At 42.7% G+C, this 20513-nt stretch overlaps 1 protein-coding gene across 2 annotated transcripts in view; it reads right to left on the bottom strand.

The window, feature by feature from the left end:
- Positions 1 to 545: 545 nt before the first annotated feature.
- The window catches only part of LOC139370007 (fascin-like), a 22723-nt gene continuing 2755 nt past the window's right edge, over positions 546 to 20513 (bottom strand). Inside the window, exons 2-8 of one of the 2 annotated variants that reach the window (XR_011627086.1) lie at positions 18789 to 18839; positions 17966 to 18377; positions 6578 to 6740; positions 3139 to 3260; positions 2730 to 2900; positions 1357 to 1718; positions 546 to 1275 (exon numbers count right to left, since the gene is read on the bottom strand). Coding sequence is in view for 1 of the 2 variants with exons in the window: in XM_071109289.1 (XP_070965390.1) it covers positions 1513 to 1718; positions 2730 to 2900; positions 3139 to 3260; positions 6578 to 6740; positions 17966 to 18377; positions 18789 to 18839 (1125 nt within the window). In the remaining variant the exon portion in view is untranslated. Of the gene's footprint in view, positions 1719 to 2729; positions 2901 to 3138; positions 3261 to 6577; positions 6741 to 17965; positions 18378 to 18788; positions 18840 to 20513 lie in introns of both variants that reach the window. The other variant, XM_071109289.1, reaches the window with a different exon arrangement.

Here is a 20513-nt window from a genome sequence, read left to right as displayed (position 1 = left end):
GGCTAATTTACAAAGGAGAGTGATGGAGTGCTGCATCAAATGACCTGGCCTCCACAATCCCACTACCTCAACAAAATTTAGATGATTTGGGATGAGTCGGACAGCAGAGTAAAAGGAAAAGCAGCCAACAAGTGCTCAACATATGTTGAAAGGTATTCCAGGTGAAGTTGGTTGAGAGAATGCCAAGAGTGTGCAAAGCTGTCATCAAGGCAAAAGGGTGGCTACTTTGAAGAATCTCAAATATAAAATATATTTTGATTAGTTTAACACTTTTTTTTGGTTACTACATGATTCCATGTAGTAATTTGATAGTTTTGTTGTCTTCACTATTATCCCACAATGTAGAAAATAGTACAAAATAATATAGGAAAAACCCTTGAATGAGTAGATGTGTCCAAACGTTTGACCAGTAGTGTATATCTTACCTATCATATGAACATCATTTTCTGACTCAAATAAGATTCTCTAATTTGAAAATATTTCAAATCGACATTTGGTGATATAAACTTTTTTTTTTTTTTTAAAGTTGCATGTTTAAATTGTAATTGCTTCTGTCATGAAAATGCCTTTAGTTTTCCATGTGGACCAACACGTGAATTGTGAAAGGACTGTTCCATAGTGTTGTGTTTCTAGGGACTGATATTTGGTTCTTGTAGATTCCGTTTCATTTTCTTCCATTTTGTTTATAGTGTTCTAAACTATGACGTTGTTAATGTTCGTATCTTTGTCCTCTGAAAACAGACAGGTTAAAAGATGTGCATCTTCATTATGGACCCATGGTTCCTCTTTAGTGCATTTAACTACATGTCACAAGTAAAAACCCTGGGTGGTGAGCTGATACAAGTCCCTGTCTGGAAGGGTAAAACCACCCTCAGACTCAGGAAGGTTAAAACCACCCTCAGACTCAGGAAGGGTAAAACCACCCTCAGACTCAGGAAGGTTAAAACCACCCTCAGACTCAGGAAGGTTGAAACCACCCTCAGACTCAGGAAGGTTAAAACCACCCTCAGACTCAGGAAGGTTAAAACCACCCTCAGACTCAGGAAGGGTAAAACCACCCTCAGACTCAGGAAGGTTAAAACCACCCTCAGACTCTGGAAGGTTAAAACCACCCTCAGACTCAGGAAGGTTAAAACCACCCTCAGACTCAGGAAGGTTAAAACCACCCTCCGACTCTGGAAGGTTAAAACCACCCTCAGACTCAGGAAGGTTAAAACCACTCTCAGACTCTGGAAGGTTAAAACCACCCTCAGACTCTGGAAGGTTAAAACCACCCTCAGACTCAGGAAGGGTAAAACCACCCTCAGACTCTGGAAGGTTAAAACCACCCTCAGACTCAGGAAGGTCTGAAACCACCCTCAGACTCTGGAAGGTCTGAAACGTTCCTTTTTATTCTATACATTCTATTTGCCCATATAAAGTCATAACAGACGGAGTATACTTATTTAAAGGATTTCTACAGTGGGGTAATTGATGTTACCCAGAATGATGTATGGTAACTTTATAGGGTGGTCAGTACTCCCACAGTGTTGCATTGTCCAACCCCTCAGCGTTGGCCTTCAGAACCCCAGCGTGATCTCCTTTAAGGTACCGTCCCCCCGGCGCTCGCACCGCCATCTTGTTGTAGTCACACAGCTCAAACAGGAAGTAGGTGGGCGTGTCCCCGCTGCACACCACTGCGGACTCCTCCCCAACGCACCAGAACTTCCCCTGTGAATCTAGAGAGGAGGGAGAACAGAGATTTATTGTAGATTATATCAAAACATGAGGAACACCTTCCTAATATTGAGTTGCACCCCCTTTTTGCTCTCAGAACAGCCTCAGTTTGGAGCGGAAGATCGTTCCCCCTGTGAGCGCGGAGTGGTTTTTAGCCCGAGCAGTAGGAGGGGACATGGAGCGATGCAGCGGCAGATCGTTCCCCCTGTGAGCGCGGAGTGGTTTTTAGCCCGAGCAGTAGGAGGGGACATGGAGCGATGCAGCGGCAGATCGTTCCCCCTGTGAGCGCGGAGTGGTTTTTAGCCCGAGCAGTAGGAGGGGACATGGAGCGATGCAGCGGCAGATCGTTCCCCCTGTGAGCGCGGAGTGGTTTTTAGCCCGAGCAGTAGGAGGGGACATGGAGCGATGCAGCGGCAGATCGTTCCCCCTGTGAGCGCGGAGTGGTTTTTAGCCCGAGCAGTAGGAGGGGACATGGAGCGATGCAGCGGCAGATCGTTCCCCCTGTGAGCGCGGAGTGGTTTTTAGCCCGAGCAGTAGGAGGGGACATGGAGCGATGCAGCGGCAGATCGTTCCCCCTGTGAGCGCGGAGTGGTTTTTAGCCCGAGCAGTAGGAGGGGACATGGAGCGATGCAGCGGCAGATCGTTCCCCCTGTGAGCGCGGAGTGGTTTTTAGCCCGAGCAGTAGGAGGGGACATGGAGCGATGGAGCGGTTTATGAGCAATGAAGTCACATGATCTGCCTCGGCACTGAAATTATAGTGTTACTAGGGTTACTACACCCCAAAATAAAATATTAATCAAAAACAAATCCAGACCTTGAAAGTGGGCTACTGATGTGATTTAAGCATTGTTGTGGACTTAGAATATCAAATTAAGTTTTTTTTTTTTCCTTTACAAAAAAGTGTGATTTTGAGAACGAAAACTAGAAAAAGGGAAAACGGAAACCTGGAAGAACAAAGAAGAAAACGGAATTTGGGAGACTCCATCGGGCCCTGTGTAGGTGTGTCTGTGTACCTCGGAGGCTGTAGGCTCCGTCTTTAAACTCCAGCTGGAAGACGTCGTAGGAGGAGCGGTTAGAATCCAGCATTCCCGTGCCAACCTTACGACAGCCAATGAAACCGTGTTCTCCACGGAGGACTATGATTGGCCGATTGATCAGCTTCATCAGGAACTGCTCCGCCTCTCCTGGAGACAAAACAAGGAAACGGATCAAACACGGATTGATTAGCTGATCGTTTGATAAGTTAATGAATAGGTTTCTGCCTCGATCAGTTAGTTGATTGATTGTTTAATTGACAGATATTTCAATAATAAGGAAAACTGACGCAACTCTGCCAACGATAAGATTCACTGGCCGCTGCGGCCATAGTTACAGCACGTATCGTCACGGTTACGGTAACGGTATCCACGGTGACAGACTAACCTGCGTTGTCGACGGTAGCAGCTAGCTGTCCGTTCCTCTTGGCGGCAACGTATTTCCCATTAGAGGCTTTGAGAGAAACCTTCCCCTCGCACCACTCCAGATCAAAATGACTGTTAGATGACCTACACACACGCACGCACGCACACGCACACACGCACACGCACACAAACACCACACACACACGCACACACACACGCACGCACACACACACAGACGCACACACACACACACACACACACACACGCACACACACAGACACACACACATACACAGACGCACACACACACACACACGCACACACACAGACGCGCACACACACACACACACACACACACACACCACACACACACACACACACGCACGCACGCACGCAAACACAGTTAAAATAACATATTTCATTAAAAGGTTCTGAGTCGCAAGTAGAGTGTGTGTGTGAGTGTGTGTGTGTGTGTGTAGTGTAGTGTGTATAGTGTGTGTAGTGGATTACTTGCTGTGTGCAGTGTCTATAGTGTAGTGTTTATAGTGTGTATAGTGTATAGTGTGTATAATGTGTAGTGTGTATAGTGTGTGTAGTGTATAGTGTGTATAGTGTGTATAATGTGTAGTGTGTATGGTGTATAGTGTGTATAGTGTGTAGTGTGTAAAGTGTGTATAGTGTGTATAGTGTGTATAGTGTGTAGTGTGTATGGTGTGTGTAGTGTGTATAGTGTGTAGTATGTATAGTGTGTAGTGTGTATAGTGTGTGTAGTGTATATAGTGTGTATAGTGTGTATAGTGTGTATAGTGTGTATAGTGTGTGTAGTGTGTATAGTGTGTGTAGTGTGTATAGTGTGTGTAGTGTGTATAGTGTGTGTAGTGTATAGTGTGTATAGTGTGTGTAGTGTATAGTGTGTGTAGTGTATAGTGTGTATAATGTGAATAGTGTGTATAGTGTGTATAGTGTGTATAGTGTGTAGTGTATTGTGTGTAGTGTAGTGTAAATAGTGTGTATAGTGTGTGTAGTGTGTATAGTGTGTGTAGTGTGTAGTGTATAGTGTGTATAGTGTGTATAGTGTGTAGTGTGTATAGTGTGTATAGTGTGTAGTGTTTAGTGTGTATAGTGTGTATAGTGTGTAGTGTGTATAGTGTGTATAGTGTGTATAGTGTATAGTGTGTATAGTGTATAGTGTATAGTGTGTATAGTGTGTGTAGTGTATAGTGTGTAGTGTCTATAGTGTGTAGTGTGTATAGTGTGTATAGTGTAGAGTGTGTAGTGTGGATAGTGTATAGTGTGTATAGTGTATAGTGTGTATAGTGTATAGTGTGTATATTGTGTATAGTGTGTGTAGTGTGTATAGTGTGTATAGTGTGTATAGTGTGTGTAGTGTATAGTGTATAGTGTGTATAGTGTGTATAGTGTGTTTAGCGTATAGTGTGTATAGTGTGTATAGTGTATAGTGTGTGTAGTGTATAGTGTGTATAATGTGAATAGTGTGTGTAGTGTATAGTGTGTATAGTGTGTAGTGTGTATAGTGTGTATAGTGTGTAGTGTATAGTGTGTGTAGTGTATAGTGTGTATAGTGTGTATAGTGTGTATAGTGTGTATAGTGTATATAGTGTGTATAGGGTGTATAGTGTGTGTAGTGTATAGTGTGTATAGTGTGTGTAGTGTATAGTGTGTGTAGTGTATAGTGTGTATAATGTGAATAGTGTGTATAGTGTGTATAGTGTGTATAGTGTATAGTGTGTACATTGTGTATAGTGTGTGTAGTGTGTATAGTGTGTATAGTGTGTATAGTGTGTGTAGTGTATAGCGTATAGTGTGTATAGTGTGTATAGTGTGTATAGTGTGTTTAGCGTATAGTGTGTATAGTGTGTATAGTGTATAGTGTGTGTAGTGTATAGTGTGTATAATGTGAATAGTGTGTGTAGTGTATAGTGTGTATAGTGTGTAGTGTGTATAGTGTGTATAGTGTGTAGTGTATAGTGTGTGTAGTGTATAGTGTGTATAGTGTGTATAGTGTGTATAGTGTATATAGTGTGTATAGGGTGTATAGTGTGTGTAGTGTATAGTGTGTATAGTGTGTGTAGTGTATAGTGTGTGTAGTGTATAGTGTGTATAATGTGAATAGTGTGTATAGTGTGTATAGTGTGTATAGTGTGTGTAGTGTGTATAGTGTGTATAGTGTGTAGTGTGTGTAGTGTGTATAGTGTGTATAGTGTGTAGTGTGTATAGTGTATAGTGTGTATAGTGTGAATAGTGTGCATAGTGTGTATAGTGTGTATAGTGTGTATAGTGTGTAGTGTATAGAGTGTATAATGTGAATAGTGTGTATAGTGTGTATAGTGTGTATAGTGTGTATAGTGTGTAGTGTGTATAGTGTGTATAGTGTGTAGTGTGTATAGTGTGTATTATGTGTATAGTGTGTATAGTGTGTAGTGTGTATAGTGTGTATAGTGTGTAGTGTTTATAGTGTGTATAGTGTGTAGTGTGTATAGTGTGTATAGTGTGTATAGTGTGTATAGTGTGTGTAGTGTGTATAGTGTGTGTAGTGTGTATAGTGTGTAGTGTGTATAGTGTGTGTAGTGTGTATAGTGTGTAGTGTATAGTGTGTAGTGTGTATAGTGTGTATAGTGTGTATAGTGTGTAGTGTGTATAGTGTGTAGTGTGTATAGTGTGTAGTGTGTGTAGTGTGTGTGGTGTATAGTGTGTATAGTGTGTGTAGTGTATAGTGTGTAGTGTGTATAGTGTATAGTGTATAGTGTGTATAGTGTGTATAGTGTGTAGTGTGTGTAGTGTGTATAGTGTGTATAGTGTGTAGTGTGTATAGTGTGTATAGTGTGTATAGTGTGTAGTGTGTATAGTGTGTAGTGTGTATAGTGTGTAGTGTGTGTAGTGTGTGTGGTGTATAGTGTGTATAGTGTGTGTAGTGTGTATAGTGTATAGTGTGTAGTGTGTATAGTGTATAGTGTGTATAGTGTGTATAGTGTGTAGTGTGTATAGTGTGTAGTGTGTATAGTGTGTAGTGTGTGTAGTGTGTGTGGTGTATAGTGTGTGTAGTGTGTATAGTGTATAGTGTGTAGTGTGTATAGTGTATAGTGTGCAGTGTGTATAGTGTATAGTGTGCAGTCTGTGTAGTGTGTATAGTGTATAGTGCATAGTGTGTATAGTGTGTAGTGTGTATAGTGTATAGTGTGTATAGTGTGTGTAGTGTGTGTAGTGTGTGTGGTGTATAGTGTGTATAGTGTGTGTAGTGTATAGTGTGTAGTGTGTATAGTGTATAGTGTGTGTAGTGTATAGTGTGTAGTGTGTAGTGTGTAGTGTGTATAGTGTGTATAGTGTGTATAGTGTGTAGTGTGTATAGTGTGTAGTGTGTATAGTGTGTAGTGTGTATAGTGTGTAGTGTGTGTAGTGTGTGTGGTGTATAGTGCATAGTGTGTATAGTGTGTAGTGTATTACTTAGTAGAGGCGGTACACTGCAGTCCTCCGGTGGAGGTGAGGGTCCAGTACTTCCCTGCAGCAGTGCGGAACGCACACTTCCTGTTTCCTGTCTCACGACTCATCTCCACCTGGAACACTTCCTGGTCACCCTCCTCGTCCTGATTGGCCGAAAGGTCCATGCCTGGGGTCAGGGGTAGGAGTCACAGATATCATACAGGGTTAATTGTGAACAATGTGTTGTGAAACTAGGAATTATTTAGGATTGAGTTTCAATCAACATGCCGTCTATACTAGTTGATCCCTCACTAATACCTCACATATATTATATACAGTACCAGTCTAGTAGATCACTAACTATTACCCAACATATATTATATATACAATACCAGTCTAGTAGATCACTAATACCTAACATATATTATATATACAGTACCAGTCTAGTAGATCACTAATACCCAACATATATTATATTCAGTTCCAGTCTAGTAGATCACTAATACCTCACATATATTATATACAGTACCAGTCTAGTAGATCACTAATACCCAACATATATTATATTCAGTACCAGTCTAGTAGATAACTCACTATTACCCAACATATATTATATATACAGAACCAGTCTAGTAGATCACTAATACCTAACATATATTATATATACAGTACCAGTCTAGTAGATCACTAATACCCAACATATATTATATTCAGTTCCAGTCTAGTAGATCACTAATACCTCACATATATTATATACAGTACCAGTCTAGTAGATCACTAATACCTAACATATATTATATATACAGTACCAGTCTATACTAGTTGATCACTCACTATTACCCAACATATATTATATACAGTACCAGTCTATACTAGTAGATCACTCACTATTACCCAACATATATTATATACAGTACCAGTCTATACTAGTAGATCACTCACTATTACCCAACATATATTATATACAGTACCAGTCTAGTAGATCACTAATACCTAACATATATTATATATACAGTACCAGTCTAGTAGATCACTAATACCCAACATATATTATATTCAGTTCCAGTCTAGTAGATCACTAATACCTCACATATATTATATACAGTACCAGTCTAGTAGATCACTAATACCTAACATATATTATATATACAGTACCAGTCTATACTAGTTGATCACTCACTATTACCCAACATATATTATATACAGTACCAGTCTATACTAGTAGATCACTCACTATTACCCAACATATATTATATACAGTACCAGTCAATACTAGTAGATCACTCACTATTACCCAACATATATTATATACAGTACCAGTCTATACTAGTAGATCACTCACTATTACCCAACATATATTATATATACAGTACCAGTCTAGTAGATCACTAATACCCAACATATATTAGATATACAATACCAGTCTAGTAGATCACTAATACCCATCATATATTATATACAGTACCAGTCTATACTAGTAGATCACTCACTATTACCCAACATATATTATATACAGTACCAGTCTAGTAGATCACTAATACCTAACATATATTATATATACAGTACCAGTCTAGTAGATCACTAATACCCAACATATATTATATTCAGTTCCAGTCTAGTAGATCACTAATACCTCACATATATTATATACAGTACCAGTCTAGTAGATCACTAATACCTAACATATATTATATATACAGTACCAGTCTATACTAGTTGATCACTCACTATTACCCAACATATATTATATACAGTACCAGTCTATACTAGTAGATCACTCACTATTACCCAACATATATTATATACAGTACCAGTCAATACTAGTAGATCACTCACTATTACCCAACATATATTATATACAGTACCAGTCTATACTAGTAGATCACTCACTATTACCCAACATATATTATATATACAGTACCAGTCTAGTAGATCACTAATACCCAACATATATTAGATATACAGTACCAGTCTAGTAGATCACTAATACCCAACATATATTATATATACAGTACCAGTCTAGTAGATCACTCACTAATACCCAACATATATTATATATACAGTACCAGTCTATACTAGTAGATCACTCACTAATGCCCAACATATATTATATATACAGTACCAGTCTATACTAGTAGATGACTAATACCCAACATATATTATATATACAGTACCAGTCTAGTGGATCACTAATACCCAACATATATTAGATATACAGTACCAATCTAGTAGATCACTCACTATTACCCACCATATATTATATACAGTACCAGTCTATACTAGTAGATCACTAATACCCAACATATATTATATATACAGTACCAGTCTAGTAGATCACTACTCCCCAACATATATTAGATATACAGTACCAGTCTAGTAGATCACTAATACCCAACATATATTAGATATACAGTACCAGTCTATACTAGTAGATCACTAATACCCAACATATATTAGATATACAGTACCAGTCTATACTAGTAGATCACTAATACCCAACATATATTATATATACAGTACCAGTCTAGTAGATCACTACTCCCCAACATATATTATATACAGTACCAGTCTAGTAGATCACTAAAACCCAACATATATTAGATATACAGTACCAGTCTATACTAGTAGATCACTAATACCCAACATATATTATATACAGTACCAGTCTAGTAGATCACTAATACCCAACATATATTATATATACAGTACCAGTCTATACTAGTAGATCACCCACTAATACCCAACATATATTAGATATACAGTACCAGTCTATACTAGTAGATCACTAATACCCAACATATATTAGATATACAGTACCAGTCTATACTAGTAGATCACTAATACCCAACATATATTAGATATACAGTACCAGTCTAGTAGATCACTAATCCCCAACATATATTATATACAGTACCAGTCTAGTAGATCACTAATCCCCAACATATATTAGATATACAGTACCAGTCTATACTAGTAGATCACTAATACCCAACATATATTAGATATACAGTACCAGTCTATACTAGTAGATCACTAATACCCAACATATATTATATATACAGTACCAGTCTATACTAGTAGATCACTAATACCCAACATATATTAGATATACAGTACCAGTCTAGTAGATCACTATTACCAAACATATATTATATATACAGTAGCAGTCTATACTAGTAGATCACCCACTAATACCCCACATATATTATATACAGTACCAGTCTAGTAGATCACTCACTATTACCCAACATATATTATATACAGTACCAGTCAATACTAGTTGATCCCTCACTAATACCCCACATACATTATATACAGTACCAGTCTAGTAGATCACTCACTATTACCCAACATATATTATATACAGTACCAGTCTAGTAGATCACTAATACCCAACATATATTATATATACAGTACCAGTCTAGTAGATCACTAATACCCAACATATATTATATACAGTACCAGTCTAGTAGATCACTCACTATTACGCAACATATATTATATATACAGTACCAGTCTAGTAGATCACTAATACCCAACATATATTAGATATAGAGTACCAGTCTAGTAGATCACTATTACCCAACATATATTAGATATACAGTACCAGTCTAGTAGATCACTAATACCCAACATATATTATATATACAGTACCAGTCTATACTAGTAGATCACTATTACCCAACATATATTATATACAGTACTAGTCTATACTAGTAGATCATTAATAACAAACATATATTATATATACAGTACCAGTCTATACTAGTAGATCACTATTACCCAACATATATTATATACAGTACTAGTCTATACTAGTAGATCATTAATAACAAACATATATTATATATACAGTACCAGTCTATACTAGTAGATCACTATTACCCAACATATATTAGATATACAGTACCAGTCTAGTAGATCACTAATACCCAACATATATTATATATACAGTACCAGTCTATACTAGTAGATCACTATTACCAAACATATATTAGATATACAGTACCAGTCTATACTAGTAGATCACTAATACCCAACATATATTAGATATACAGTACCAGTCTATACTAGTAGATCACTAATACCCAACATATATTAGATATACAGTACCAGTCTATACTAGTAGATCACTAATACCCATCATATATTATATACAGTACCAGTCTATACTAGTAGATCACTAATCCGCAACATATATTATATATACAGTACCAGTCTAGTAGATCACTAATCCGCAACATATATTATATATACAGTACCAGTCTAGTAGATCACTAATACCCAACATATATTAGATATACAGTACCAGTCTAGTAGATCACTAATACCCAACATATATTATATATACAGTACCAGTCTAGTAGATCACTCACTAATACCCAACATATACAGTGGGGCAAAAAAGTATTTAGTCAGCTACCAATTGTTTAAGTTTTCCCACTTAAAAAGATGAGAGAGGCCTGTAATTTTCATCATAGGTACACTTCAACTATGACAGACAAAATTAGGGGGAACAAATCCAGAAAATCACATTGTAGGATTTTTTAATGTATTTATTTGCAAATTATGGTGGAAAATAAGTATTTGGTCACCTACAAACAAGCAAGATTTCTGGCTCTCACAGACCTGTAACTTCTTCTTGAAGAGGCTCCTCTGTCCTCCACTCGTTACCTGTATTAATGGCACCTGTTTGAACTTGTTATCAGTATAAAAGACACCTGTCCACAACCTCAAACAGTCACACTCCAAACTCCACTATGGCCAAGACCAAAGAGCTGTCAAATTACACCAGAAACAAAATTGTAGACCTGCACCAGGCTGGGAAGACTGAATCTGCAATGGGTAAGCGGCTTGGTTTGAAGAAATCAACTGTGGGAGCAATTATTAGGAAATGGAATATATACAAGACCACTGATAATCTCTCTCGATCTGGGGCTCCACGCAAGATCTCACCCGTGGGGTCAAAATGATCACAAGAACGGTGGGCAAAAATCCCAGTACCACACGGGGGGACCTAGTGAATGACCTGCAGAGAGCTGGGACAAAAGTAACAAAGCCTACCATCAGTAACACACTATGCCGCCATGGACTCAAATCTGCTTAAGCCAGTACATGTCCAGGCCCGTCTGAAGTTTGCTAGAGAGCATTTGGATGATCCAGAAGAAGATTGGGAGAATGTCATATGGTCAGATGAAACCCAAATAGAACTTTTTGGTAAAAACTCAACTCGTCGTGTTTGGAGAACAAAGAATGCTGAGTTGCACCCAAAGAACACCATACCTACTGTGAAGCATGGGGGTGGAAACATCATGCTTTGGGGCTGTTTTTCTGCAAAGGGACCAGGACGACTGATCCGTGTAAAGGGAAGAATGAATGGGGCCATGTATCGTGAGATTTTGAGTGAAAACCTCCTTCCATCAGCAAGGGCATTGAAGATGAAAAGTGGCTGGGTCTTTCAGCAAGACAATGATCCCAAACACCCCGCTCGGGCAACGAAAGAGTGGCTTCGTAAGATGCATTTCAAGGTCCTGGAGTGGCCTAGCCAGTCTCCAGATCTCAAACCCATAGAAAATCTTTGGAGGGAGCTGAAAGTCTGTGTTGCCCAGCAACAGCCCCAAAACATCACTGCTCTAGAGGAGATCTGCATGGAGGAATGGGCCAAAATACCAGCAACAGTGTGTGAAAACCTTGTGAAGACTTACAGAAAACGTTAGACCTCAGTCATTGCCAACAAAGGGTATATAACAAAGTATTGAGATCAACTTTTGTTATTGACCAAATACTTATTTTCCACCATCATTTGCAAATAAATTCATTAAAAATCCTACAATGTGATTTTCTGGATTTTTCTTTCTTATTTTGTCTGTCATAGTTGAAGTGTACCTATGATTAAAATTACAGGTCTCTCTCATCTTTTTAAATGGGAGAACTTGCACAATTGGTGGATGACTAAATACTTTTTTGAGAGAAACCTTCCCCTCACACGAGTAAGAAGCGAGGGCCAACTAGAGCATACAGGTTGCTGCAGTGGGTAGTATATGGGGCTTTGGTGAAAAAACGGATGGCACTGTGATAAACTGCATCCAATTTGCTGAGTAGAGTGTTGGAGGCTATTTTGTAAATGACATCGCCGAAGTCAAGGATAGGTAGGATAGTCAGTTTTACGAGGGTATGTTTGGCAGCATGAGTGAAGAAGGCTTTGTTGCGAAATAGGAAGCCTGTTTCTAGATTTCATTTTGGATTGGAGGTGCTTAATGTGAGTCTGGTAGGAGAGTTTACAGTCTAGCCAGACACCTAGGTACTTATAGATGTCCACATATTCTAGGTCAGAACCGTCCAGAGTAGTGATGCTAGTCGGCCGGGCAGGTGCGGGCAGCGATCGTTTGAAGAGCATGTATTTAGTTTTACTAGCATTTAAAAGCAGTTGGAGGCCATGGAAGGAGTGTTGTATGGCATTGAAGCTCGTCTGGAGGTTAGTAAACACAGTATCCAAAGAGGGGCCAGAAATATACAGAATGGTGTCATTTGCGTAGAGGTGGATCAGAGAATCACCAGCAGCAAGAGCGACATCATCTCTCCCTTTTCAACTTCCTCCATCTCTCTTTGTCTACAGAGCTCTTTTCTCCTCTCCTCCCTCGTTTAGTTTTCTCAAAGTAATTGCTGACTTATGCTGTTCTAACCCCTCCCCCCTCACACACACACACACACACACACACAGTTTCTAAACTGGGACCGACCACAAAGGTCGGATAGAATTTCTGCGGAAAAATTTGTTCAGTGGACAGAGAAAAGGGCAGAGACAAACAGAGAAAAGGGGAAAGAGGGAGGAAGAGAAAGGGGGGGCAAGGGAGAGCAGATGGAAAACACATGATGCAGGGCAGAGGAGGGGAGGAAAGAGGAGGAGGGGAAGAGGAGGAGGAGGAAAAAGGAGGAGGGGAAGGGGAGGAGGAGGAGGAGGAAAGAGGAGCTGGGGAAGAGGAGGAGGAGGAGGAGGAGGAGGAATAAGAAGGAGGGGAAGGGGAGGAGGAGGAGGGAAGAGGAGGGGGAAGGAGTAAAGAGGAGCTGGGGAAGGGGAGGAGGAAGAGGAAAGAGGAGGAGGGGAAGAGGAGGAGGAGGAGGAGGAAAGAGGAGCTGGGGAAGAGGAGGAGGGGAAGAGGAGGAGGAAAGAGGAGCTGGGGAAGAAGAGGAGGAGGAGGAGGAAAGAGGAGCTGGGGAAGAGGAGGAGGAGGAATAGGGAGGAGCTGGGGAAGAGAAGGAGGAGGAAAGAGGAGCTGGGGAAGAGGAAGAGGAGGAGGAGGAGGAGCTGGGGAAGAGGAAGAGGAGGAGGAGGAGGAGGAGGAGGAGGAGGAGGAGGAGGAAGAGGAGGAGGAGGAGGAGGAGGAGGAGGAGGAGGAGGAGGAAAGACGAGCTGGGGAAGAGGAGGAGGAAGAGGAAAGAGGAGGAGGGGAAGAGGAGGAGGAGGAGGAGGAAAGAGGAGCTGGGGAAGAGGAGGAGGAAAGAGGAGCTGGGGAAGGGGAGGAGGAGGAGGAGGAAAGAGGATCTGGGGAATAGGAGAAGGAGGAGGAAGGAGGAGCTGGGGAAGAGAAGGAGGAGGAGGAAAGAGGAGCTGGGGAAGAGAAGAGGAGGAGGAAGAGGAGCTGGGGAAGTGGAAGTGGAAGTGGAGGAGGAGGAGGAAAGAGGAGAAGGGGAAGAGGAGGAGGAGGAGGAGGAGGAAAGAGGAGCTGGGGAAGAAGAGGAGGAGGAGGAGGAGGAGGAAAGAGGAGCTGGGAAGGGGAGGAGGAAGAAGAACGAGGAGGAGGGAAGAGGAGGAGGAGGAGGAAAGAGGAGCTGGGGAAGAGGAGAAGGAAGAGGAAAGAGGAGCTGGGGAAGATAAGGAGGAGGAGGAAATAGGAGGAGGAGGTAGAGGAGGAGGAAAGAGGAGCTGGGGAAGGGGAGGAGGAGGAGGAGGAAAGAGGAGCTGGGGAAGGGGAGGAGGAGGAGGAAGGAGGAGATGGGGAAGAAAAGGAGGAGGAGGAAAGAGGAGCTGGGGAAGAGGAGGAGGAGGAGGAAAGAGGAGGAGGGGAAGAGAAGGAGGAGGAAAGAGGAGGGGGGGAAGAGAAGGAGGAGGAAAGAGGAGGAGGGGAAGAGAAGGAGCAGGAGGAAAGAGGAGCTGGGGAAGAGGAGGAGGAGGAGGAAAGAGGAGGAGAGAAGAGGAGAAGAGGAGGAGGGGAGGAAGAGGGGATGAAAGAGGTGGAGGGGAGGAAGAGGGGATGAAAGAGGTGGAGGGAAGGAAGAGGAGGAGGGGAGGACCAAGAGGAGGGGAAAGAGGAGGTGGGGAAAGGGAGGAGGGGAAGGGGAGCATGACAAGAGGAGGAAGGGAAGACAGGGAGAAGGAGAGGAAGGGAGGAAGGAAGAGGAGGTGGAGAAGGGGAGGAGGAGAAGAGGAGGAGGAGGGGAAGGGGAGGAGGGAGAGGGAGAAGGAGAGGAAGGGATAAGGAAGAGGAGGCAGAGAAGAGGAGGAGGAGGATGACAAGAGGAGGAGGGGAAGAGAGGGAGAAGGAGAGGAAGGGATAAGGAAGAGGAGGCGGAGAAGAGGAAGAGGAGGAGGGGAAGGGGATGATGACAAGAGGTGGAGGGGAAGAGAGGGAGAAGGAGAGGAAGGGATAAGAAAGAGGAGGTGGAGAAGAGGAGGAGGAGAAGGGGATGATGACAAGAGGGGGAGGGGAAGAGAAGGAGAAGGAGAGGAAGGGATAAGGAAGAGGAGCAGTGGTGGAAAGAGGAGGAGGAGGGGAAGGGGATGATGACAAGAGGAGGGAGGAAGAAGTCTTCAATCTGTAAAAGAAGATGAGAGAGGAGACTCTAATCTGACCCTGTCTGAGGAGACAAATCTGACCCTGTCTGAGCCCCCATAAGGTCACACCCCAGACACCGCTAGAGGTTGGTAGCTGTGTCATTTAGGTGCTCATAGAAGTTGAAATAAGGTCACACCCCAGACACCGCTAGAGGTTGGTAGCTATGTCATTTAGGTGCTCATAGAAGTTGAAATAAGGTCACAGGACACAGTCTCCATCAGACTAGAAACACTACTGGAAATTCCGGTATTGTGTAAAAATCGTTTGTTTGGATGTTCTTGTTCCTTTAAAAGTTATGAGCTGTTTGAAGAGATGAGGTCAACTCTGTTTAGGTCAACCATTATAGATATCACCTCATTCTATTTCTGCATGTCCTACTTTGCCTGGTGGATGTTCTAGAAAGGTTCTACAGGTCTCTAGTTCTAGGTTGTTGTTGTTCTTCCCTGATAAGTTTCTAGTAAGGTTAAACTAGTAAGGTTGTGTTGATCCTATCATCCCTAGTAAGGTTCCACTAAGGTTGTCTTGGTCCTATCTTTCCTGGTAAGGTTCTAGTAAGGTTCCACTAAGGTTGTCTTGGTCCTATCTTTCCTGGTAAGGTTCTAGTAAGGTTCCACTAAGGTTGTCTTGGTCCTATCTTCCCTGGTAAGGTTCTAGTAAGGTTCCACTAAAGTTGTGTTGGTCCTATCTTACCTGGTAAGGTCCTAGTAAGGGTGTGCTGCTCCTATCATCCCTGGTATGGTTCTAGTAAGGTTCCACTAAGGTTGTGTTGGTCCTACCTTGCCTGGTGGAGACGTTCTTCTCGTTGCCGGCGGTGAGAACCACCTGAGGGTGACTCTGCTCCAGAGAGAACATCTCATCCATCCTTCAAGGTTCCACTAAGGTTGTGTTGGTCCTATCTTGCCTGGTAAGGTTCTAGTAAGGTTCCACTAAGGTTGTGTTGGTCCTAGCATCCCTAGTATGGTTCTACTAAGGTTCCACTAAGGTTGTGTTGGTCCTATCTTTCCTGGTAAGGTTCTAGTAAGGTTCAGTTGGTCCTATCTTCCCTGGTATGGTTCTAGTAAGGTTCCACAAGGTTGTGTTGGTCCTATCTTGCCTGGTAAGGTTCTAGTAAGGTTCCACTAAGGTTGTGATGGTCCTATATTCCCTGGGAAGGTTCTAGTAAGGTTCCACTAAGTTTGTGTGTGTCCTATCTTGCCTGGTAAGGTTCTAGTAAGGTTCCACTAAGGTTGCAATGTCCTATTTTCTCTGGTATGGTTCTAGTAAGGTTCCACTAAGGTTGTGCTGGTCCTATCTTGTCTGGCAAGGTTCTAGTAAGGTTCCACTAAGGTTGTGTTGGTCCTATCTTGCCTGGAAAGGTTCTAGTAAGGTTGTGTTGCTCCTATTTTCCCTGGTATGGTTCTAGTAAGGTTCCACTAAGGTTGTGTTGGTCCTATCTTGCCTCGTATGGTTCTAGTAAGGTTACAATAAGGTTGTGTTGGGCCTATCCTCCCTGGTAAGGTTCTAGTAAGGTTCCACTAAGGTTCTGTTGGTCCTATCTTGCCTGGCAAGGTTCTAGTAAGGTTAAACTAGTAAGGTTGTGTTGGTCCTATCATCCTTAGTAAGGTTCTAGTAAGGTTCCACTAAAGTTGTGTAGCTCCTGTCTTCCCTGGTATGGTTCTGGTAAGGTTCCACTAAGGTTGTGTACATCCTATCTTTCCTGTTAAGGTTCTAGTAAGGTTGTGTTGGTCCTATCTTCCCTTGTATTGTTCTAGTAAGGTTCCACTAAAGTTATGTTGGTCCTATCTTGCCTGGTAATGTTCTAGTAAGGTTCCACCAAGGTTGTGTTGGTCCTATCTTGCCTGGTAAGGTTCTAGAAAGGTTCCACTAAGGTTGTGTTGTCCTATTTTCTCTGGTATGGTTCTAGTAAGGTTCCACTAAGGTTGTGCTGGTTCTATCTTGCCTGGTAAGGTTCTAGTAAGGTTCCACTAAGGTTGTGTTGGTCCTATCTTGCCTGGTAAGGTTCTAGTAAGGTTGTGTTGCTCCTATTTTCCCTGGTATGGTTCTAGTAAGGTTCCACTAAGGTTGTGTTGGTCCTATCTTGCCTCGTATGGTTCTAGTAAGGTTACAATACGGTTGTGTTGGTCCTATCCTCCCTGGTAAGGTTCTAGTAAGGTTCCACTAAGGTTCTGTTGGTCCTATCTTGCCTGGTAAGGTTCTAGTAAGGTTAAACTAGTAAGGTTGTGTTGGTCCTATCATCCTTAGTAAGGTTCTAGTAAGGTTCCACTAAAGTTGTGTAGCTCCTGTCTTCCCTGGTATGGTTCTGGTAAGGTTCCACTAAGGTTGTGTACGTCCCATCTTTCCTGTTAAGGTTCTAGTAAGGTTGCGTTGGTCCTATCTTCCCTGGTATGGTTCTAGTAAGGTTCCACTAAGGTTGTGTTCATCCTATCTTGCCTGGTAAGGTTCTAGTAAGGTTCCACTAAGGTTGTGTTGGTCCTATCTTCCCTGGTAAGGCTCTAGTAAGGTTCCACTAAGTTTGTGTTGGTCCTATCTTGCCTGGTAACGTTCTAGTAAGGTTCCACTAAGGTTGTGTTGGTCCTACCTTGCCTGGTGGAGACGTTCTTCTCGTTGCCGGCGGTGAGAACCACCTGAGGGTGACTCTGCTCCAGAGAGAACATCTCATCCTTCCCCACACGGCTGTTCTTCCCGCTCTTCATGGTCCCGCTCGGGCCCGACGGCGCCAGGTAGCGCCCGGAACAATCCCTGAACGCCACCTTGCCGGAGCGGAACTCCAGCGTGTATCCGGTGGTCTTGTCCGGCGTGGCCTCCAGGCTGCCGTCGTTCTTCAGGAAGCGGTTATCAGACGTCTGCAGGTGGTAGCGTTGATCCAGGAACACCAGGGTGACCAGAGAGTCGACACCCCACGGGAAGTCACGGTCTATAGAGACCTCAGAGTGGTCGGGGTTAGAGGTCAGGTGGGCATAACGCTTCCTGGCCAGGCTGAACAGGTTCACCTGGGGGGGAGGGGTTAGAGGTCAGGTGGGCATAACGCTTCCTGGCCAGGCTGAACAGGTTCACCTGGGGGGGAGGGGTTAGAGGTCAGGTGGGCATAACGCTTCCTGGCCAGGCTGAACAGGTTCACCTGGGGGGGGAGGGGTTAGAGGTCAGGTGGCCATAACGCTTCCTGGCCAGGCTGAACGGGTTCACCTGGGGGGGAGGGGTTAGAGGTCAGGTGGCCATAACGCTTCCTGGCCAGGCTGAACAGGTTCACCTGGGGGGGAGGGGTTAGAGGTCAGGTGGGCATAACGCTTCCTGGCCAGGCTGAACAGGTTCACCTGGGAGGGGCTTGGAGGCAGGGTGATGTATGTGTGTGTGTGTGTGTGTGTGTGTGTGTGTGTGTGTGTGTGTGTGTGTGCATTAGTTACCTGGGGATGCATGGCCAGGTGGACACACCACTTCTCTGCTGCTGATACTGTCTGGAACACACACACACATCCTGTTTATACACACACATCCTGTTTAAACACACACACATCCTGTTAATACACACACATCCTGTTAATACACACATCCTGTTTACACACATCCTGTTAATACACACATCCTGTTAATACACACATCCTGTTAATACACACATCCTGTTTATACACACACATCCTGTTAATACACACACATCCTGTTAATACACACACATCCTGTTAATACACACATCCTGTTAATACACACATCCTGTTAATACACACACACATCCTGTTAATACACACACATCCTGTTAATACACACATCCTGTTTATACACATCCTGTTAATATACACATCCTGTTAATACACACACACATCCTGTTAACGTCCTGTTAATACACACATTCTGTTAATACACACATCCTGTTAATACACACATCCTGTTAATACACACACATCCTGTTTATACACACATCCTGTTAATACACACATCCTGTTAATACACACATCATGTTAATACACACACACAACCTGTTTATACACACATCCTGTTAATACACACATCCTGTTAATACACACATCCTGTTAATACACACATCCTGTTAATACACACATCATGTTAATACACACACACATCCTGTCAATACACACATCCTCCACACACATCCACCCCCAACACACAGCAAACAAAACTTTGTCTTTATTTAGACAGGGAGTCAATGCTGAGGCCAAGGAGTCAATGCTGAGACCAAGGAGTAAATGCTGAGACCAAGGAGGCAATGCTGATACCAAGGAGTCAATGCTGAGACCAGAGAGTCAATGCTGAGACCAAGGAGTCAATGCTGAGACCAGAGAGTCAATGCTGAGACCAAGGAGTCAATGCTGAGACCAAGGAGTCAATGCTGAGACCAGGGAGTCAATGCTGAGACCAAGGAGTCAATGCTGAGACCAATGAGTCAATGCTGAGACCAGGGAGTCAATGCTGAGACCAAGGAGTCAATGCTGAGGCCTGGGAGTCAATGCTGAGACCAGGGAATCAATGCTGAGACCAGGGAGTCAATGCTGAGACCAGGGAGTCAATGCTGAAACCAGGGAGTCTTTATTTAGACATAGAGTCAATGCTGAGACCAAGGTGTCTTTATTTAGACAGGGAGTCAATGCTGAGACCAAGGTGTCTTTATTTAGACAGGGAGTCAATGCTGAGACCAAGGTGTCTTTATTTAGACAGGGAGTCAATGCTGAGACCAAGGTGTCTTTATTTAGACAGGGAGTCAATGCTGAGACCAAGGTGTCTTTATTTAGACAGGGAGTCAATGCCGAGACCAAGGTGTCTTTATTTAGACAGGGAGTCAATGCTGAAACCAAGGTGTCTTTATTTAGACAGGGAGTCAATGCTGAGACCAAGGTGTCTTTATTTAGACAGGGAGTCAATGCTGAGACCAAGGTGTCTTTATTTAGACAGGGAGTCAATGCCGAGACCAAGGTGTCTTTATTTAGACAGGGAGTCAATGCTGAGACCAAGGTCTCTTTATTTAGACAGGGAGTCAATGCTGAGACCAAGGTTTCTTTATTTAGACAGGGAGACAATGCCGAGACAATGCTGTGTAGTTCCAGTGGTTAGTTAGCTACACTGCTACATGGTAAAACAGTGGTGTGTAGTTCCGGTAGTTAGCTGCACCGCTACATGGT

This window comes from Oncorhynchus clarkii, chromosome 17 (genome assembly GCF_045791955.1).
Source record: "Oncorhynchus clarkii lewisi isolate Uvic-CL-2024 chromosome 17, UVic_Ocla_1.0, whole genome shotgun sequence".
NCBI classification, from domain to species: Eukaryota; Metazoa; Chordata; class Actinopteri; order Salmoniformes; family Salmonidae; genus Oncorhynchus; species Oncorhynchus clarkii.
The sequence above is the reverse complement of the archived record's forward strand: the minus strand, read 5'-3'. Positions and strand labels throughout refer to the sequence as shown.